Below are 23,510 nucleotides of genomic sequence, written 5' to 3'. Positions count from 1 at the left end.
ACAGATTTTCACAGGTACCATTTATTCTGATCGTTTCCCAGGTCCCTTTTCCTAGTAACTCACTATGTACAGTTCTGAAAGTGCATGGATTCTCTCATTTCTAGGCAAAAATTGTGTCTTTACTATACTCACATCGCATTGCATTAGAAAATATCAATTTTTATACTATAAAGCTAGTTATTTTTACTGAACATATTTTGAACATTAAATACCAGGGGGAGAGTTGCTGGTAATTTTCAATGTTCAGTAATTAAACAATTTCATTTCTGATAATGAAAGCCAGGGTGGTTCATTAATAACACTGTATCAGAAATGTTTATGTTAGCTGACTTTTCTCATTGCTGTGACTTGAGAAAAAGCATCCTAAAGGAGGAGAGTGTATTTTGGAAGTGCTGAAAGGTTGTAGTCTATCATGAAGGAGAGTCACGGTGGCAGGTGGCTCTGTTACAACCCAAGCAGAGGCATGGCGTCCCTCTCACCTCTCCAGACCACAGAAAAGAAAGTGGCCCAGGAACTGGGCCAGGCTATGATTCTCAAGATCCACCCTCTAGTGACCTACTTCCTCCTAAAACTGTACCACCAACTGGGGATCAAATATTCAAACACAAGTGTCTCTGGGGAACATATCACATTGACACCATAACAAGACATATTGGTCTATATTACTGGGAAGGCCACCAAAGACTACTTTTCTTATTTGGAGGACTTGTAGGATTTAAAATAAATAAGGGAGAAAATTGAGACTCTCTAGCCCCATGACACTGGGTCTAAAAACAAGAGCTGAAAAGTGCCCCTTTCCAGATGGAGTTGAGACTAATGCAGGTAAATCACACATAAACCTTTTAATTATTTATAAGTAATTTAATAAAGAAACAAGGGTGTCTTACTTGAGTGAATGAACAATAAAAAATAAGCATATAATAGCCAAAAGCCTAAATCCATGTTACCTTCCAGTTTGTATTGGTGGGTTTCCCAGTGAGTCTAAAATAACACAGAGAAATGAAATGAATGATGTTGCTCTTCTGTGTCATTTACCTTTTCAGTGAACACTATGTGGTGGAGGTGAAACTTCCGACCACCATGTTTGAGTCACTCCCTCTGCAGATTAAAGAAGGACAGTTGCTTTATGTCTATCCGGTTCTGTTTAATGTTGGAATCAATGAGCAACAGACTCTGGCTGAGAGGTAAGTTTCATACACAAGATGTTATCCAGCTTTTCTTTCTTCAAATGCATGCTGAGATATGATACACCACATTTCTGCGTGCACACACACAAAAGAAAATATTATCATTTACTTATTTGTAAGAGAGACAGAAAGAGACAGAGTGTGAGCATGGGCTCTCTAAGGCCTCCTGAAACTACAAATGAACTCCAGACACATGCACAACTTTCTGCATCTGGCTTTACATGGGCACTAGGGAATAGAACCCAGGCTGTAAAGCTTAGCAGGCCAGCTCCTTTAACCACTGAACAATCTCCCCAGCTGAAACATTGTCCTTTTTTGTGTTGTTGTTATTGAGGTAGGGTCTTGTTTTAGCCCAGGCTGACATGGAATTCACAATGTAGTCTCAGGGTGGCCTCAAACTCTTGGCAATCCTCCTACCTCTGCCTCCCGAGTGCTAGGATATTAGTGTACACCACCACAGCTGGCAACATTGCCCTTTTAATAAGTACCAAGTAATTTGATAAGGGAAAGAAAACTATTCATACTTAAGGAATCCTACCCCAAATTAAATGTGTCAAAATTGAGAAATATATTGATGTCAACTACAAAGTATTGACTTAATTTATTCATGTTCCCAAATGTGTATGTCAAACTTTAGAATTACAAACACATACAAAAACACCCATACACATAAATACATACACGCACACACACAGAAAGAGAGAGAGAGAGAAATCTCAGTTAATTGTTTTTAATTTTTCTGGACCTAAATGCAGACTATTTCTTCTTCTTCTTTTTTTTTTTTTTTTTTTTTTTTTTTTTTTTACTACAATAGCTATCGTGAGGCAATTGTAACACATCTTTTTGGAATGATTTACTAAGTCAATCACTGATTGTTAAATGATCCTGAGTTGTAAGCAAAAGACATTGATTTGAGTGGGCAGACAGCTCAGGATAAAAACCACAGAAAACCTAGAGAATGAGTAAGTTTTCTAGAACACAATTAGAAAAGATTTTAGAGGCAAAAAAAAAATCAAAGTATTGCCAGATCTGGCTAGTGAAGTTCCACGGGTAAATTTTGGGATAATATGATGATTTGGGCTTTTGAAATGCTTTCCTGTCTACAAGTTACTTTCCTTGTATTTATTGCCTCATGGGTAACAGTTTTACAGTACAAACTATTTCCTATCATAATTCTTATGCATATTTTAGGTCTTTCTTAATGCCTTTTTACTAAATTAAAATGTCTGCTCATGGGTTGGTGAGATGGCTTAGCGGTTAAGCACTCACCTGTGAAGCCTAAGGACCCCAGTTCGAGGCTCGATTCCCCAGGACCCACGTGGGCTAGATGCACAAGGGGGTGCACGCATCTGGAGTTCGTTTGCAGTACCTGGAAGCCCTGGCGTGCCCATTCTTTCTCTTTCTCTCTCTCTCTCTCTGTTTCTCTTTCACTCTCTGTGGCTCTCAAATAAATTGAAAAAAAAAAGTCAGCTGCAATTATGGACTTCTTCAATTTCAATAATGCATCAAATGCTTATTGTCATCTATTACTCTCAAACTATTTTTTTCTCATCTCTCTATTATCCTGGGCAACACAGACTCCCACAACCCTCAACAGCCATTTATCAAGTAGATGACAACACTTTGTATTACTTTAAATTCAAAACTCAGAATATATTTGACTCACTCTATTATATAAGAAATTTTCTATGATAATTAGAAACTTTTGAAAATCAGTATTTTCCAGTTATATACATAATTTTCCAAATTTTGTTTGTTGTAGATAATATCCCTTAATATAAATTAGAGAATTTGGGAAGAGACAGTGTAGTAGACAGCTTCCCATTTGCTGGGATGAACTTCCAGACCAGGCACAGTAATGGAAGAAGTGATATTTTGAAGCTTACAGATCCAGGGGAAGTTTCATAATGGCAGAAGTTAGCCTGCTTTCACAGGTCTAAGTAGAGAGAGAAAAGCACAAGCCAAAAAGCCACATAGCACAGCACACTTCAGGAAATCCAGCTAGGCATACTTGTATATCCTTAGGTTGGAATCTCAAACCCACCACCACACCTGAGAGCTGGACCCTAAGATCCACCCAGTAGACACTGTCTCAATCCAAGTGGCTGCAGGTCCAAACTGCGAGCTAATAAAGCACTAAATCTATTGGAGGCCATATATTCAAACAACCACATTCAGTCCCTGGTCCCCAATATATGTAAAGCCACCACATATTGTAAGTTGTACTTAGTCTAATTTTAAAGGTCCCACAGTCTTAACCAATTTAAGATAGTGAATCCTGTAAAATTAAACAAGTTAAGTATTTTTAGCATATAAAGGCACAAAGTATACATTTTTTTTTTAAATTTTATTTATTTATTTGAGAGCGACAGACACAGAGAGAAAGACAGATAGAGGGAGAGAATGGGTGCGCCAGGGCTTCCAGCCTCTGCAAACAAACTCCAGACGTGTGTGCCCCCTTGTGCATCTGGCTAAATGTGGGACCTGGAGAACCGAGCCTCGAACCGGGGTCCTTAGGCTTCACAGGCAAGCGCTTAACCGCTAAGCCATCTCTCCAGCCCCAAAGTATACATTTTTAACTGGTATAAGACACAACAAGGAAAAACTAGAACAATATAAATTTAACCACACTTAAGCAATCATCAAACTTTTGTAGTTTAAGTTCCATATAACCAGATGCTGACAGTCTCTAGGTTTTCCTATTTCCCCCCTTGAGCTGGGCAGAGTAGCCAGGGAAAACTTCAATCCCAGGCCAACAGTGTGCTCCGTGGTAGTCTTTACACAGTCCTTATCTGCCCAAAACATCTTTAGGTCTCTGTGTAAACCACGGTCCATCTTCCAAAGGTTCTTCAAGCCTATTAGGGCATCACACTCTGCCTGGTGCCACATCTCAGCAGTGGCTTCTGGAACCATGTGCAATTTATGACCACTCCCTGATTTTTTTTTATTTTTGCAAAACTAATACTAGGTGTGTAGGGCTCAGTCATAATCTTAATTCAGGGACAAAATAAATCATGACCTTGCAAAGCAGGTTCCTTTTTCCTTTTTCAGTCAACTCTTTTTCAAAAGAAGTTGAATATATATATATATGTGTGTGTGTGTGTGTGTGTGTGTGTGTGTGTGTGTGTGTGTGTGTGTTGTCTTTTCTCAGGCATCCTCTCTAATGTTTTAATATAAAGCAGTTGGGTCATGTTCTTTAAGATTACTAATGTGTTAACAATAGCAGCTTCAGTAATCTAAAACCAGCCTCAGTGCTTATAATTTTAACTTGTTTGAGGTTTCCAATTTAAAATCTTAAATCTCTCATTCCATTATCTTTAGCCAAGCACATTACTTCATTAGAAATTTAACTTTGACCAAAGTCTCTGTCCTGGGCTTCAGAATGCAGCCAGCCTTTATGCCAGCAGCCCAGTTCCAACAAAGGCCTCTGTAGTCTTTCCTTGCCATTATAGAGCTCACAATTCACTTTCCTCCATATAGCATTTTCAAACTTTCATCAGAATATTTAAAAACTTGGCTTACCACTCCAGAATGTGTCTTCAGTTGTAAGTTCAAAGTCCATGCCTGTTCCTCCAAAACAAAAGTTCCAAAAGACCAAAATACACATGGTCAAATCTATCCCACCCCATTTCTGGTACCAACTTCTGTAGCAGACAGCTTCAGGTTTGCTGAGATGAACTTCCAGACCAAGCACAATTATGGAAGAAGGGATTTATTGAAGCTTATAGATCCAGGGGAAGTTCTATAATGACAGAAGAAGCTGGTCTGCCTCCACAGGACAAACAAACAACACAAGCCAAAAACAAAAACAAAAACAAAAACAAAACACATAGCACAGCACACTTTAGGAACTCCAGTGAGGCACACTTTGTATATCTTTTAATATCTCAAACCTACCACCACACCTGAAGTCTGTACCCTAAGATCCACCCAGTATCACTGTCTCCAGCCTGGTGGCTATAACTCCAAACTACAGACTAATAAAGCACTAAATATATTGGGGGCCATATATTCAAATTACCATGGACAGCATGCTAAATGGTGTCCTCTTTGTTATGATAGCATAGAGAATGTTTTGAGTTTGATTTATTAAATTAGATCCTAGGAGTATGGCATTGGGAGTGATGGAAGGCTTCCTTTGCAAGCATATCAAAAACTAGCTAACACTGTTACTGACTAGTTAACTTCTAAACTACACTAGTTTTATTGTTCATGTCACTGTGTCTATTTCATTTATCAGTCACTTCATTTAAAAAGCACCCTTCTCACATCTCCCATCTCACTTATAAATTAAAAATGTATCTTTTTATACACTGAAGCTGAATCAGAGAGACAGGATGTGAAAATCAGGGAAAATGGCAAAGTAGTGAAAAGTGCTGAGAGAAGCAGTAAGGCTAAGTTTGAATAAGACTGACATCAGCTAATTATTGATCTATTGAACCAATCACTTACTTTCTATTCTCTAATCCTCTCTTTTTTAAACTTTTTGTTTATTTTTCTTTATTTACTTGAGAGTAACAGCCAGACAGAGAAAGAGGGAGGGGGAGAGAGAGAGAGAGAGAGAGGGAATGGGCATACCAGGGCCTCCAGATAATGCAAGTGAATGCCAGATGCATGTGCCACCTTGTGTATCTGGATCATCTGGGGAATTGAGCCTCTAACCAGGGTCCTTAGTCTTCACAGGCAAGCACTTAATGGCTAAGCCATATTTCCAGCCATTTTTCTTTTTCATTTGGAATTTTGCTCTGCTCCAGGTAACAACTACCTATCAGTACTACATAAATACAATTCTCATATTGTTGCATGCTTAACCAAAACTAAAATTAAGTATGTTATATGACCATTCTAAAAGAAATAACTATTGATTCTATTAGTAAGTTTTATTTAACTGGTGTAACAAGAGACCAAAGATTATACAGTTTACAAATAAAAATGATATATTATTAGCATTAAGGAGGCCACAAGGTTCAGGGGACAGGTTCCAGGGTACTGGGTGCTCTTTGGGGCCTCCTTTCACAGCCTGCAAATGGCTGACCTCATCCTTGTTGTGCTCTCCCATCCAGGACCTCTTCTTTGTGAACTTGTCACTTAGGGCAAAGCTCTCTAGTGTCATGTCTTTAAAGGTACTTATCCATGTGGTTCCGAACCTACCCTCATAACATACTTTAACCTAAATATTTCCCTAGAGGCCCCCATCACTACATATAGGCACCCTAGTGGATAGGAATTCAAATTAATTTTTATAGGACTCCCAACCTTTCATCAAAGACATTAATATCACTCCTGTTGATTATATTGTCTGAAAAGTTAGAAGAATCCAGTGAGACTGACTGCCCTGTCAATTTTCCAGAGAGTACATTACTATATCTAAATTGAACTCAGCTTAGATCTTGAATATTGACTCTCCCAGGTGCTTTCCTGGCAAGCTTTGGAGCAAAAGGGAGGAGAGTGGATGACAAGGAACATTGGGTCCAGTCTCTGTCCTATAAGGAAGACAAATCATCAAATACTGTATTGCATGTGACTCGGTAGTCAAAGATGCTGAAGGGACAGAAACAATGCAGGGCAGAATTTAATTCAGAGCTGTGAAATGAATTCCTGAAGGAGGTCTTGCAGTGGAAGAAGCCTCTCATTGGCTCTGAAAATGGAACAGGAATTCATCTAGCCATCAAGGAGAATGATGCATTCTAACTATAGAGGGAGAGCTCCAAGGCTTTAAAATACTGCAGATGAAAGTGAAGGATATAATCCTTTTCCCACATGTCAGCTCGCCTTGCAAGCCTTATGGAGAGTTAGATGTTAAGCTCATGGCAGTGGGCTTTCTTCCTGTATAGAGGTAAGAAGAACTGGAGTTCAGTGAAGTGACATGATAGAATGGATATTAGATTATTTCCCCAGCACTTCACTTGCTGAACAGTGTGCTCTTTGATAAGTAGTTGATATTCACAAATATTTGCTGATTTCGTGAATAGTCTAGGCATGCTAAAATGGAGTGATTCAGAGAAGAAAGCAGGCTGGAGGCAACAATGGTATGTGGAAACCTTCAGGAGAGTAATGGCCTTGCTACATATCATGACTCTGTGGCAAATCAAAAGAAGGGACAGTAAGCATTTAGGATCAATGAACAGTGAGTAAAATAAGAAAAAAAGAAAGTAAATCCAGAGGCTGGCAGGCTGGCTTAGTGGTTATGGTGCTTGCCAGCAAAGCCTAAGGATCTGGATTCTACTCGCCAGTACCCATGCAAAGGCAGATACACAAGGTGGTGCATGAGTCTAGAGTTCAGTAACTGTGTCTCAATGCCCTGGGGTGCCCATATTCATTCTCTCTCTCTCTCTCTCTCTCTCTCTATCTCTATCTCTATCTCTGTCTCTGTCTCTCTCCCCCTATCTCCCCCCTCTTTTTCTCTCTATATCTTTCAAATAAATAAAAATGTATATAAAATGCTAGCTAGATTTTGAAACTGAATTTATGATGGGATGTTGGAACAAGGTTTAGAAATACTCAGGAAGAAGAGGTCCCAGGTTTGGTATATGTTACCTTAGAAGTGGAGTGGGAAGATATACAACTTCAGGTGGTATCTAGAAATATAGATTTGGGGGGGCTGGAGAGGTTTCTCAGAGGTTAATGTATTTATGTGCAAAGGCTGATGGCCCCAGTTCTATTCCAGAAGAAAACAATGATTTAAAAAGAAATATAGATTTGGATGGCAGTACACACCGAAAGCCATTTTTCCTAGCATCCTTCTGTGGAGCGACAAAGGTTTACATTTGAAAATGGGGCATACACAAAGAGAAGACCAACTCTGTGCTATCCAGAAAGCAAAGTTTGTCTTGATGAAAGGACAGCCAAGCACTGGCACAGAACTGTTGAATGTCATGGGCATAAGATACCGACAGGAAGGATGAACGGCTCTCTGAGAGGCTACAGGGCTCTATGTGCACCTGCAGCAGGTGACAGCATGCAAGATGGCATCTAAATAAGCAGCCGGTTCTGGTCTCCTATATCCTTCAGTAAGTTGTCAGGCAGGAAGAGGGAGGATGGGTTGCATAGAGGAGGGGCTGTCAATGCATGCTGAGATGCTGTCCTACAGAGATGGTGTGGGGAAGATTGAGAAAACTTCTAGTACCTCAGTAGTAATCAGTAGTAATAATACATGTGCAAAGAGGATGGTGTTTTGAATATGGCATTTCGTCCAAGAGCACCTTTGTCAATGGTGAGACTATTTTAAAACTATCATGAGTGAGTGGTAGCCAGGGCCAGTAGAGACTGCGCTATGCTTGAAGTCACCAGTGTGTAATGTAGCTTAAAAAAATAAGCAAGACATTTTAAAAGAAAACCCTCTATTGATATCTATTTTAAAAAGACAAGTTTGCCAGTGTTACATTTTGGTGCTATTTTATAACTCATAGCTGCTATATTTTTCCCTATTTTTAGATTTGGAGATGTCTCTTTGCAAGAAAGTATTAATCAAGAAAATTTTGAGCTTGTAAAAGAATATTATTCAATATTTATGGAAAAGATGCCTCCTGATTGTAAGTATATGAATTTCTGAAAACATTAGCAGTGATTTCTTGATTAAAATATCCTGAGGGGAGGTCAGAGGAACGGTGGGTGATTAAAGGAGCACAAGGCAGGGGTGAGGCTGATGTTGAGAATATGTGAAGAGGTAGACTGATTGCCAAGGTGGCATAGCTAGACTCTGCCTCTTCACCTTGATTGCAGTCTCCAAAGTGCCCTACTGCTCATGCCAGGACACTAAATTCAGTGAGGCTGGGAAAGGTCCAGACATCAGAAATATGGAAATAATAGTTGGAAATCTCAATTGTGTCCCATAAAAAAAATCACATAGTTCTTCATCACATGAAATACCTGAGTAATAGTATAGATGTTTTAATTATATCAGTTGCATAGACGTAAGGAGAAGATCAGATAGAATACAAGTTATCCAATGTCATATTAAGTGGTACTCACAAAGGACTAGCTATTGAATGTTCTTATTGCAGTGTTTTATATAAAATATTTCAGAGCATCTCAAATGATAGATATGTCTTTTTCACTTTTGGAAGTTTTTTGCCATTGCTGGTTCTATAGCCCCCCCTCCCAACCTGCCACAATCTCAAGCATATAAATTCATGCAGTACAAATTCAGGGAATTAGGAACTCATCAAGATTGCATCTATATCTATTATAGATATGTGTAATTGCATGTAATGGTGGGAAACTACTGGGTTTTAACAAAGTCAGAAATGTAGTATTTTTTTTAGCCAAAAGCTATAATCAAAGGCAATATTTAACCAATTGCAGGCAGTTTCTCTACTGATTTCCACTCTCATAATGAGTTCGAAGTTGCCTCAGCTGCAAAGCATGTAGATCTTTCCATAGCCTTGTGTTGCTTTCAAAGACTACAATGGCATACATGGGCCCATGTTCAGTCAGAGAATTTTACTTGCTGGTTTTTATATTACAATTGTTATATTCTTCTATGTCCCATCAAATATTTTGTTTTTCCAAAATGAAACTAAGTATGTGGAGAATCTTTAGTGACCAGCAAAGTTAGATTTAAATATGTTCACTTCACTAAAAGTGACTAGAAAGTCTAAAAATATACTTTGAGGCTGGAGAGATGGCTTAGCAGTTAAAGTGCTTGCTAGTGAAGCTGAAAGATGCAGGTCCTATTCCCCAGTTCCCATATAAAGCCAGATGCGCAAGATGGCACATGCGTCTGGTGTTGCTAGAGGCCCTGGTGTGTCCATTCTCTCTTTATTTGTGTCTTTATTTCTTTCTCAAATAAATAAATAAAATAGTTAAAAATAAATGAACTATGCTGTTGAAGTAATTATTTACTTTGCTTTAGATTTTTTTTCCACGTTACTTTTAGTTTGAAAATAATTCTCAAAATTTTTACCAACAACATGATTTCTGTCGATTTTGATCTTGGAAAGCATGTATGGTGCCCACACTAGCAGCATTAGTATTACTTGGGAAATTCTAGGTATCACTAATCCTCAGGTTCCTCTATAGATCTGAAATTTCCCTGAGTCTATGTTTCAATCCTCTAAGTGATTTCTGAGTCATCTGCATTCTGTGACTCATGAGCAGCCATCCTAAAACAAATGGTGTATCATAACATAGGCTGTTGGCAATTTGTGAAGAGATTTCTCAGTAAACTCAAAGCAGTCATGGAACTTGAAAAGGAAAGTTTAGTGTTGACAGAAGTGTTATCTGAGATATAAAATTCAAAGTAATTTTCTATTCAAGAAATTTAAACTATTCATAAGAATAAAAGTTTTAAATTTTCATATAAAACTTCTTATCTTATCATTTAAATAGAATTTTCCATCATTATCTATGGGAATTCACTTTTTAGAAATCCCTGCAGATACCCAAAATCAGTGAATCCTCAGATTCCTTACAGAAAATGGGGTAGCATTTGCATATACCTATGTGAATACTTCTTATTTTTGTTTATTTACTAGAGAGATAGGGTAAAGAGAGAGAGAGAGAGAATGGGCATGCCAGGACTCTATCCACTGCAAAAGAACTCCAGAAGCATGTGTCACCATGTGCATCTGGCATATGTGGGTACTAGGGAAACAAACCTGGGTCCTTAGGCTTCATAGGCAAGTACTTTCACCACTAAGTCATCACTCCAGCCTCTGGACACTTCTGTAAATTATATCTGCTGATAAAAACTCAATCAATCTAATCACAGCATAAATACATATTACAATGTATTGTTTATATGGAATAAGAATACATCCACAAATCCTGTGAAGGTTCAGAACAGTTATATATTTTGCTGATTATTCTTGATCTGTGTTTGGTTGACTCTACAGATGTGAAACCCATTGGTATAGAGAACTGAATATAAATTGTTTTTAGATACTTTGAAATATCTACTTACTCATTGAAAAAGGATGACCTTGTATTAAAACAATTCCATTCCACTATTAATTACCTTAGGAGACTGAATTTTCCCTGCTGTATTTTTCTTCAAATACTTTTTAGGTAAAATGAGCAAACTTTCAGCAGACTGGAACTGTAGCACAATTGTGTTTTCACTCTGTAACAAAAGCAAAAGTCAATCTGGATAAGTATGCCAGTATGTGTGGTGTTCTGCAGAAATATCAGCCCAACAAAGAATTTAGGTTGTGCGGCATTTAAGAAAGACAGATACAAGCTTTCTTTTTAAAAACACATATTTCATTTATTTACTTATTTGAGAGAGAGAGAAGCAGAGAGAGAGAGAGATAGAGAGAGAGAATGGGCACATCAGGGCCTCTAGCCACTGCAAACAAATTCCAGATACATGCACCACCTTGTGCATCTGGCTTATGTGGGTCCTAGGGAATTGAACCTGGGACCTTAGACTTTGCAGGCAAGTGCCTTAATGGCTAAGCCATCTCTCCAGCCCCCATAAGCTTTCTTTGAGCATGATGACAGGTTAAGGCGTTTGCTAAAAAGGAAGGAACTACCATTCTGGGCCTATAATTTATCTATAAGCCATAAAATCAATTATTATTTTTCATAATAAGATCAAGGATTTTATATTAGAGACTAGATCAATTCACCAAGCATGATATCATCTTTTATTAATCCTCTATGAATATGCTGCTTTTTAATTTACAACCGTGTCTTCAAATAATTTACCAGTGTAATATTTGGATTCCATGTAGTTTTCTAGTTAAAATTGTTTTCTTCCCCAAAGATTGTGTTAACCTTAATGGATTCTGCTTACATCAGAGTGAATTTATATATATATAAATATATATGTGTGTGTATATATATACATATATATATATATACATATACATATGTATGTATGTTTTATATGTATGTAGTAGCCATCAAATAGCTCTCAATCTTCACATATATATAATTTAAAATTTATTTATTTGAGAGAGAGAATGGGCACATCAGGCCTCCAGCCACTGCAAATGAACTTCAGATGCATGCACTCCCCTGTGCATTTGACTTACATGGGTCTTGGGGAATAAAATGTTGGTCCTTTGGCTTTGTAGGCAAACACCTTAGCAGCTAAGCCATCTCTCCAGCCCCCAACATATATACAATTTTATGGGGCTGGAGAGATTGCTAAGAGATTGCCTGCAAAGCCAAAGTATCCAGGTTCAATTCCCCAGTACCCACGTAAACCAGATGCACAAAGTGGTGCATGCATCTGGAGTTTATTTGCAGTGGGTTAGGGCTGTGGTACACCCATTTTCTCTCTCAAATAAATAAGCAAAAAAAAAATATTTTTTAAAACATTTTATGGACAGAAAAGTATATTCTTCCCCAAATATTCCTTAAACTCATGATAAATGTAGGCTTAATGGGTAGTCTCACTCAATTCAGAGAAAAAAGGCAGGGGGGAGTTTACTATAGTCTTTGTGATGGTTTATATCGATTGTTAATTTGACAGGACCTTGAATCACCTATGGAACAAGCCTGTGGGAGATTATTTCAAATAGGTGAAAATAGGTTGTTTAGACACCCCTTGACTGTGGGCAGCGCCATCAGTGGGGTGGGGGTCCTGGACTGTATAAAACTTTCTGGTTGAGCTTCAGCATTCTTGGCAGTCTGCCTCCCAATTTTGATGACAGTTGACTACAGCTTCCCACTCAAACCTGACTTGATGAAAATTTTCTCCCAAACTGTAAGCTAAATTAAACACAGGTCTTTCCATGACCTGCTTTGGATTGGGTATTTGTTACAGCAATGAGCGTGTCATTGGCACCGTAGCTGATTTCCTGTTACTGAACATGGACAGGTTAGAACTTAGGAACAAGGAGGAAGATGGAAACTTAAAGTTGTCTGACAACAAAACCATATGCTCTTCCAGTGTGCTTACCTTAGTGATTTAGAGGCTAATCTGTCGTAAAAAAAAAAAAAAAAAAAAAAAATCTCAATTCCATTGGAATAAATATCCCATCAAAGCCGGGCGTGGTGGCGCACGCCTTTAATCCCAGCACTCAGGAGGCAGAGGTAGGAGGATCACTGTGATTTCGAGGCCACCCTGAGACTACATAGTGAATTCCAGGTCAGCCTGAGCCAGAGTGAGACCCTACCTCGAAAAACCAAAACAAATAAATAAATATCCCATCAAATTTAGGTTTTATATCCTCAAACACCCCCACACCCATGCCCACCCATCTTTCTTCTGCCTTTCAAAAGGTCATTAGTGGAATGTTTAGTGGGGCAGGGTGGTTGCCAGGAGTGAAGGACCCTATTCCTGTCACTGCTTAGCTTTCATCTGAAGCAGGAAACATACGTCTGAAAGGGATACCGGCTCCTCAGAGCCATCAGTGACTGCTCTGTGGCTGTGTGGTGGCTTTTTCCTCCTGCTTTTCTCTGAACAGCATCGCAGCCCTCAGGCATCTCCCCCTGCTTGCTGTGACTGTAAGGCATGGCAAATCTTCAGGACCTGTTTCCCCTCAGGCCCTACCTGTGATATCCACTGCTCCCTTTGATCAAGTGGGAAAACTGCACTGTGCAGGTCCTTGTGCTTCCCATTCCCCTGATCTTCCCACTGGGCTCAGTGATGTCAGGCTTCTTTCAAGTCCCCTTTCTTGCATCCCTAAAGCATTATGACTCTTAGCATTTGCATCAGGAATAAAGCGATACAAAAAGCACATCCGAAAACCGCTTTGCACAAATCATTCTGTGTTTAGAAGTCACCGTAAACATCTCCCATGTCTACCAGGAGCTTTAGAAGAAGCTGAGAAGTGCTGTGTTCTTGCCTCCCTAAGAGAAGAGGGAAACGACTGTGATTTTGTCACATCCAAAGGGATTGTTCTTTCTCTAATAATAATCACCATACTTTTTCCCCCTTACACTAAACAAAAAGAGGGATAGGGTGCTGGAGAGATGGCTCAGTGGTTAAGGGGCTTGCCTGCGAAGCCCAAGTACTCAGGTTCAATTCCCCAGTACCCACAGAAGCCAGATGCACAAGGTGGCACATGCCTCTGGAGTTTGTTTGCAGTGGTTAGAAGCCTTGGTGTGACCATTCTCTCTCTCCTTTCCTCCCTCCCTCCCTCTCTCTCTCTCTCTCTCTCACTCTCTCCCTCCCTCCCTTCCTTCCTCTTTCTTTTCTTTCTTTCTTTCTTTCTTTCTTTCTTTCTTTCTTTCTTTCTTTCTTTCTTTCTTTCTTCTTTCTTTCTTTCTTTCTCAAAATAAAATAAATAAACCAGAAAAGGGATGTTGTCACACAGGTCTATTAGAATTCTGCTACTTACCACCTTCTGCATTTGCATAATTAGGGAGGGCACTCTAACATTGTGGGGTAAGAAGTAAAGACAGGCAAGGCTCTTTTAGCTGTTCTAAACTATTTTAAAACTTTTTGACATCCCCATCTTATATGTAGTACTTCATCCAATATAACAATAAGAAATGCATATTAAATTCCTGTTTTAGGAAAAAAAAACCCCTCAGATTGGCAATGGAAGTAAGTTGAATACCATCAAACATTACATTATGTATATACACTTTTTGCTGGAAGCCTCACATCCAATTTAGTGGTGTGAAAATGATATTATGTGTAAAAACTCTGCCAGTCACCAGGGATGACGAAGATGCAGGTGAGTGCCCATACAGCTTGCCATCTGATGACTCAGTGTAATCAAGGGGTGATCTCCATTAACTCTGAACCTCTTTCCAGATGAATTGATGCTATTTTGGAGCAATATGCCTTCACACCATTGAAAAAAATAGGAAAATGGATTATCAATCTAATATTTTATAGAGAATTAATTTTAGATGAATTGTGTGAGGTTTTCTACATGGTTCCTGTAGAAGAGAAGGGATCGTGCATGACAAGGACAGTGTGTCCTAAAGACAAAGAAATGAGGACTAAGGAACTCACCAAACAATGAACAAGTTATTTAAGATGGAGCCAAAGAAAAATTAAATAACATGGATGCCATCCAGAGAATGTGAGGAGAATATCACATGTGTTAATGAACAATGAGGGTCTTATTAAAGGCTGTTAAGGTTGAGGTTTATGAGTCAATGGCAACATTTTATGTAGTAATCTTAAAGCATGAGGTGAAACCACATTATAGTCATTTAAGGAGAGAATACAAGTATTACATCTAGAGAGACAAAGTAAAGTCACACTTTTAGAAAACAAACAGTGAAAACAATGAGAAATTTAAAAACTAGACTAGAAGGAGTAGAGTCAAGTAAGAGGGTTTTTGTTTGTTTGTTTTTTCATCTTTGGTTCTCTTCAGTTTTCTAAATGGCAGGTCAGCACATATAAAGCCAGCTGGAAATTGCAGGGTTTCAGGTATGGTCTGACACGCTCTTGCTGGCAGTTCTGGAGAAAGAGTAGTGGTCAGGTCCTTGGCACCACCAGAAAGCCAAGCAGAAGCCCGAGGGCAGTGGGCTCAGCCTTACTTGTGAGGCACAATGAACAGCAAGTACTTCAGTGGGGCGGGGGGGGGGGGGGAATCAGTACTTGGACTTCTCAAGAAGAAAACTGGCCATGTTTACCTGGGACCCTCAAACACCTAAAGATTTCCAACATAAGATAACTGATAGATTTTCAAGAACCACATTTTGGGAATGGAGGAAGCATTTGCTGCGCTAACTTGAGGATGTGGGTTCGGGTCACCAGCACTCACTTAGAAATGCAGTCATTGTGTCCTGTTCCTGTAATCCTGCACTGTGGAAGTAGAAGCTGGGCTGCCGAGGGCTCACTGGTTAGTGAATCCATCCAAATTGTTAGGCTCTGGCTCAGCAAGATGTCCTTTTTCTTAAAATAAGGTGGGGAGTAACTGAGGAAGACTCCAGATGTTGACCTCTGGCCTCCACATGCACACACACACACACACACACACAACCACACATGCACACACACACGAACACTGAAAACAAAACAAGAAAAGAATCACATTCTGCACGTAAATGGTTTTATAATGATCCATGCGTAGGTTAGAGTTTGTTTTCAGAGTCCTACTGGCTGTTGTTACTTTAGAAGAAAAAACTGTGTAAAGATCAATTCACCTCAATTAATTCACCAGCTTTAACATTCAGATCAATCATGAGTTTTGATCATCAATCATAAAATATATATATTTTTTGTTTCTTTCCTTTTCTTTATGTATTTTTTGTTTATTTTTATTTATTTGAGAGTGACAGAGAGAGCGAGAGAGAGAGAGAGAGAAAGAGAATGGGTGTGCCAGGGCATCCAGCCACTACAAACAAACTCCAGACACATGCGCCCCCTTGTGCATCTGACTAATGTGGGTCCTGGGGAATCAAGCCTCAAACCTGGGTCCTTAGGCTTCACAGCCAAGTGCTTAATCACTAAGCCATCTCTCCAGTCCTCTTTATGTATTTTTTCTTGAGACACAGGGTTTTGCTATATATCTCAAGCTTGGCCCTCCTGCCTCAAACTCTTGACTAATAAGATTATAGATATGTGCCACCTTTATCAGATGAAAAATACTTCTTAAAAATAATTTATAAAAGTTAGGGGTGAAGAGATTGCTTAGCAGTTAAGGTGCTTACCTGTGGAACCTATGGACCCATGTTTGATTCCCCAGTCCCCAAGTTAAGCCAGATGCATAAGGTAGTACATGCACCTATAGATCATGGGCAGTGGCTAGAGGCCCTGGTGTGCCCATTCTTTCTCTCTCTCAAATACATAAAGTAAGTTTTTAAAGTTGAACATACACATTAAGTATTGTAGTGTTTCACTTTACCAAACAGAAGTTTACTTAACTATAATGTTTTCTTTTTGAACATATCATTTTTCTTTTTTTTTTAAAGCTGGTGATTGAAACCATTGCTGTTCTACACTCCAAGTCCCTCAGCGTTTTCTATGTTTAATATTTCAGTTTATGTTAACTCATACAAAAGGCAGGTTACATCTGTATATTGGTTCTCAGAACAAAATTACAAAGAAAATTGGGAAAAGTAAACCTGCAAACTAGAGGACCTTTCAGAAGTAGGTTGAAAGAAAAGTTTTAGTATAAGTACAGGAAAATATATAAAGTTGGATTTTGTCATATGAAAGGATAACAATAAATTATCCCTAATATCTATGGTTTGTCTTTTAAAATATTGGCACCCAGCCATTGAGAATGTGGCAAAACTTTCAAACATAGGATAGAACTCTGTAGTACTCAAAATATTTTTTCCAGAATAACTGTAATAATAATAATGCTATCCCTAATAAAACTATTAGAAGGCTGGAAAGATTTCCCAGTGGTTAAGGCGCTTGCCGGCAAAAGCCTAATGACCCAGGCTAGATTCCCCAGTACCCACATAAAGCCAGATGCACAAAGTGGCACATGCGTCTGAAGTTTGCTTGCAGCAGCTGAAGATATTAATGCCCCCATTCTCTGTCTTTTTGATTGCATATGTGTGTGTGTGTGTGTGTGTGTGTGTGTGTGTGTGTGTGTGTATGTATGTACATATCTATTAGATTTTGTTTCCAACAAGAATGAGAAGAAAGAACTATCATGGGATCATTGCAAATTGCACTGCTTGTAAAAGGTACTCATAAAGGGCTATATACAAGAGCACTGCTGAGAAATGGAAACCTGGCCACATTTACTACTCATGTAATCTTCCAGAATAAAATCAGTCCTAAATTTTGGCAACTTTCTTTAGTAAATTAAATCATTGGACTCTGATGGTGCGAACTGTCTCCCACAGCCTCATGTACTTGTGATTAAGCCTCATAGCCAGTGCCCAGCTGTTGAGCCTTTAGGAGGTGAAGCCCACTGAAGGAGGTGTTTTGCTGGAGGCAGGCCTTGAGGTTTATTAGTCTATCCCTACCTGGTGTTTAGTAGCTACCTCGTCTTGCTGCTCCCACGCTTATGCTTGTGTGTGAAGATGTAAGCTAGTTGCCTGTTTTCTTATGCTTTCCCTACTATAATGCAGCTTACTGCAGAGGTTATGGGCCTGAAATGAACCCTTTCCTTGCATGAGCTGCTTCTGGTCAGGTGTTTTGTCCCAGCAATGAGAGGGTAACTGCCGCAGACTCATACACTATGTAGTGTCATAGAATTGCTATCACACATTACAAGTGCAACGAACGAGGAAAGTACCCAAAGAGCAGAATACAATTCAGGTCCTGGTATGTGGCTAGTGCATATTTAATAGAGAGTTGTGCCACTTTCTGTCTTTATGATGAAGATTAAGGCTACATTACTGGATTTGTCCTTGACTTACTGTTAATACGTAATTCTATGGTCTCTGTCACAGGTTGGCATAAGTACTGGCAGCCCACCTGTGGGAGCCACAGAGACAAGCAATGCTCCATAATACATGTGCATTTCTGAGTACTGCCCACTTGCATACACATGGCATGGAACCATGTGTGTTGATGCTACATGGTGGCACAGCAAAGTGACAAGTTTAAATGTGCTGCTTTTCTATCTTTCTTGCTTTGCTTTCAGAGTCCCTATCTTTTTGTTTATTTGTTTGTTTAGTTTCATTTATTCACTTTAGAGCAACAGACAGAAAGAAGAGAGAAAGAGGCAGATAGATAGAGAGAGAATGGGCTCTCCAGGGCCCCTAACCATTGCAAATGAACTCCAGATGCATGTGCCCCCTTATGCATCTGGCTTACATGGGTCTTGGGGAATTGAACCTTGAACTGGGGTCCTTAGGATTCATAGGCAAGCACTTAACTGCTAAGCCACTCTCCAGCCATCCCTATCTTTTTTCAAAAAAAATAAAAACTTTAATTTTATTTATTTATTTGAAAGAGAGAAAGAAAGAGGCAGAGAAAGGGAGACAGAGAGAATGGGCACGCCAGGGCCTCCAGGCACTGCCAACAAACTCCAGATGCATGTGTCCCCTTGTGCATCTGGCGTACGTGGGTCCTGGGGAGTCGAACTGAGATCCTTTGGCTTTGCAGACAAATGCCTTAACTGATAAGCCATCTCTCTAGCCCCAGATTCCCTATGTCTTTATAAAGTGGTATTTATTCTTAGTCTGGCTCCCAATCTTCATCAAGCTCTAGAAATGACCTGAATTTATCAAATGATAAATTTAGGTGAGGGTAATTAACCAAAATACATAAGCAAATAGAAGTGTGTGTGGGAACATACAAGCACACCCACACTCACACCTGTAGATCATACTACAAAATATATGTAAACAATGTAAGAATTTCTGGTTATCAGAAAGACTTTATATATATATCTATTTTATATATATACAGATATACATATATATATGTATATGTATATGTATATATATATATGAATCTTTAGTCTCATTTTTATTAATGACTAGATTTCTCTAAATCACTCATATTTATATAGAATTCCTCTTCCTGCTCAGAGAGGTTTTCAACATAACAGAGCACTTGGCATCAGAGGATGTAGTTTTATTCTGTTAACAGGTGTAGCTGTGAGTGAAAAACAGATTGCCCTCCTTTTTCTTTCTTTTCCAGATATCTTTTCTCTCTGCTCCTTCTTCAGTATATATAATTTTTAAGCAAATTTTTAGCATATAAGAAGGAATTACTCTGAAAATGAGATCATGTAGAAAAGAGGTACTAAGTTAGATGGGCTATGCTAGATTAACTCACCTTGTGGTAAAATAAAAATAATAATACCAAATCACTAATAGGTATATTCTTCAGACCCCCCAAATTTTAAGAATTTGCAAATGAAAGCATGGAGATTTTCACAACATCTACACTAGTTAATGTGCTGTAGGAACATATATCAGAGGTATTTTCTCCAGGGGACAAAGTTGGGGCCCAGGTAGATCTATATTCTTGGTGGCAACTGTTTCCCATAATCTGAAACCATTGACAGGGAAGTTACTAGAAGGAGCTGGAGCCACCAAGAAAACAATCAGTTCCAGGCACATTGGACATAGGGAGAAACACATGCCTGGTGGCTCTGTTTTTTTTTTTTTTTTTTTTTTTTTCTTCCATTTTACCTCTATCTGTCTCCTCATTGTTCAGACAGTGGCAAGCAGATAGGGAAATGGGCCTTCTTGTGATCAACAGCAAAATTCTATTACCAGCTCTTCTCTTTACCTTTTAACCACACAATGGTAATTTCAAACAAGTCCAGATTAGCAAGGGTGGCTCAGTATTTTTGTGGTTTAACAAGCCTGTTAGGTTACTGTCCTGCAAAATAAGATTTGAGGAATCCTAGCTTGGTCCTGTAAGATGTTATAGTGTTAACTAAGAAATTATAATCTGTCTTTGAATTTCAATCACATGAGTATTAAAGAGTTGAAAATGCCTAAAATTGTTTGGAATACTAAAATTGCTTTTTTTTTAATTTTTTATTTATTTATTTGAGAGCGACAGACACAGAGAGAAAGACAGATAGAGGGAGAGAGAGAGAATGGGCGCGCCAGGGCTTCCAGCCTCTGCAAACGAACTCCAGACGCGTGTGCCCCCTTGTGCATCTGGCTAACGTGGGACCTGGGGAACCGAGCCTCGAACCGGGGTCCTTAGGCATCACAGGCAAGCGCTTAACCGCTAAATCATCTCTCCAGCCCTAAAATTGCTTTTTGACATTCAAAATATTTTATTTATTATTTGAGAGAGAGAGAGGCAGAGATAAAGAAAGAGAGAGAAGGAGTGGGTATGCAGGGCCTCCTGCCATTGCAAACAAAGTCCAGATGCACAGTGCTCTGCCACGTTGTGCATCTTGCTTTACGTGGGTACTGGGGAATTAAGCCATTCCTTTCAATGTGAGAGTACCTTGTCAAAGTATTGAAATTTCTCAAGTCCATAGAGTAACCTTTAACAAACTTGAAAAAATACAAAAAACAGATGAGGATTTTCTGAGGGTGACATAAAGCTATCCTTCTAATAATAAATTAATCTACTATATAACTAGTTCATTTTTAACAGTTTTGTAAATATATCCAAATATATCCATTTTGACATTATGGAGACATTCAAATATACAAATGAAACTCCATCTTCTTAGCCAAATATTGTGCTTATTTTGTTTCAAACACATATGTGTATACACACACACACACACACACACACACACACACACACACATTCAGATGACTGAGGAATTTTTTGCATGTTAGCCATATGTTTTGCCTAGACATACAAAATGTTACAACTTATTGGCAGTATAAGCAAAAACATAACTATAAAGATATAGATATAGATATCACATAATCTTGACACCATCCTTAAAATTGAGGATGGCATCAAGGTTGTACATTTCCCAAGAAAGAGGGGTGAAAGTAGAATTTGAGAATACCTGCTGCCTCCACCAATTTTTCTACTAAATCTGCCTTAGAAAGCCTTGTTCACATGACTTGACTGAAATTGTTTCTTCGTCAGGAATTGTACATTGTGAAATCACTGTTCCCTTCTTTGTCGTCCTCTTGTGTGACCTGGTGTTCTGTCATGGCCATTCATTCCCTTGCTCATCACTTGGGTTCCAAACCTCCAGCCACACTTTTCCCCATCATTGATCCTAATTTCCCATGTTTTTCAGCTCAAGTACTGACTCCTCATTGTTATACAGATCTGACTTGTGAATATTAGTGTCCTAGGCTCAGCTCTTACATGTCTGCTCTGCTCTTTGTGGAGGAAAATCTTTGCTGTGTACATTGTCTATTAACTAGTGATTTTCTTTCTTTCATCTGTGATCCATCTATCTTCCCTGCACTCATATCTCCTGCTAACACATTCAGCTTGGTTTCTGAAAGTCCCTTTAAAGTACTCTTGGGGGCTGGAGAGATGGCTTAGCGGTTAAGCGCTTGCCTGTGAAGCCTAAAAGGACCCCGGTTCGAGGCTCGGTTCCCCAGGTCCCATGTTAGGCAGATGCACAAGGGGGCGCACGCGTCTGGAGTTCGTTTGCAGAGGCTGGAAGCCCTGGCACACCCATTCTCTCTCTCTCCCTCTATCTGTCTTTCTCTCTGTGTCTGTAGCTCTCAAATAAATAAATAAAAACTTTAAAAAAAATGTACTCTTGGTATATTTTTCCTTGGCAATTCTATATCAATTCCAACTTTTTGATTGCATCTGGAGAAATAAATAAAGTCATTCTTGACTATTTTATTTCTTTAAACATTTACCCCACATCTAGTCCATTGGCACAATCTCACTGGCTCTACTTAAAGAATATATGTCACCATTTCTCACCACCTTGATCACTACGTCCTATGTAGACTCTTCTTATCTCCAGCCCTTAATATAATTTTAGCCTCCCTCAGGTCTTTATGCTTTCTTTGTCATCCCCACTTCCCATTCAGCCCATTCTTATCACAGCAGCTCAAGTCACTCTCTAAAGCTGAAAGCTTGGCTGTAGAAACTGCTAAGTGGCTAAGAGCACTTCCTATGCAAGCAAGAGGGCCCAAGAACATCTAAGAGACTGTTTAATTTTTATCCCCAGGACTCACAAGAACAGCTAGGCATGGCCATCATCTGTAACCCCAGTCCTGTAGAAGAGGAAAGGCACAAGAATTGCCAGAGCTCACAATTGGATGGCAAGCTCTGGGATCAGTTAGAAATTTTGGCTCAGCAGATGGAAAAGGTGGTGTACGTATCTGGAGTTCATTTGCAGAGCTGAAGGCCCTGGCCCATTCCCTCTGACTCTGTCTTTCTCTCTTTCTTAAGTAAATAAAAAGAAATTAAAAAAATATTTCTTGTTCAGTAAGAATGGGCAGAAGGCCAGTGGAATGGGCACACAATGTTCCTACTCTGACCACTGCAGACAAGTACACCCCACCACAGGTGAGTGCATGAAGTGTTACGTGAGCACATACATGTGCCACATACATACACCACACCACACACACAAAAGCCAAAACAATGTCTACTCATATATCTCCTCAATTTTTCTTTTTCCGAGAGCCTTCCTTTTCTTTCAAAGTAAAATCCTAAGTTTGTGCAATGTTCTGCCAAGTGTTACAGTCTATCCCATGTTATCCTTTGACCAGTCCATCTTCTCTCCTTCCACTCTGCCCACATAAAGCGTGAGCTGCTTTTTGTAGTTTTAGTACAGCTCTTTTCATGACCTTAAGTGTTTCCACCCCGTGAACACCTTTTAAAGTCTTGACAATAAAGCAGCCTTCGTAACCTTACTCTTTCTCACTCTTAAGATCAAGCTCCCGTTCCCTGCCTTTTGTCGCAGAGGTTCCCATAGTGTCTCTCATCCCTGGAGATAAAGTGTATCCTTCTTGCTTGATAGTTTCTCCCCATGGCATCCTGAGCTCCAGGAAGAATAGCTATCATGTGTTGCCTCTGTATCTATACTCCTGCAAGAATTATCTAGCACACAATTTCTGCTCCATTAACATTTGGTGAGTGTATTATTCAATGGGATGTTTTAAATTACAAAAATCAGAGACTAATAGAAAGCTATT

At 39.2% G+C, this 23,510-nt stretch overlaps 1 protein-coding gene across 1 annotated transcript in view; it reads left to right on the top strand.

Annotated features, from left to right (window-relative positions):
* Positions 1-23,510, top strand: part of Inpp4b (inositol polyphosphate-4-phosphatase type II B) — a 507,192-nt gene that overhangs the window by 412,791 nt on the left and 70,891 nt on the right. The window contains exons 21-22 of the mRNA XM_004655836.3: positions 1,044-1,184; positions 8,622-8,719. Coding sequence (XP_004655893.2) covers positions 1,044-1,184; positions 8,622-8,719 — 239 coding nt within the window. The remainder of the gene's footprint in view (positions 1-1,043; positions 1,185-8,621; positions 8,720-23,510) is intronic.

The sequence above is a fragment of the Jaculus jaculus genome, chromosome 12 (genome assembly GCF_020740685.1).
Source record: "Jaculus jaculus isolate mJacJac1 chromosome 12, mJacJac1.mat.Y.cur, whole genome shotgun sequence".
Lineage (NCBI taxonomy): Eukaryota > Metazoa > Chordata > Mammalia > Rodentia > Dipodidae > Jaculus > Jaculus jaculus.
This window is presented reverse-complemented; position numbering and strand designations above follow the sequence as displayed.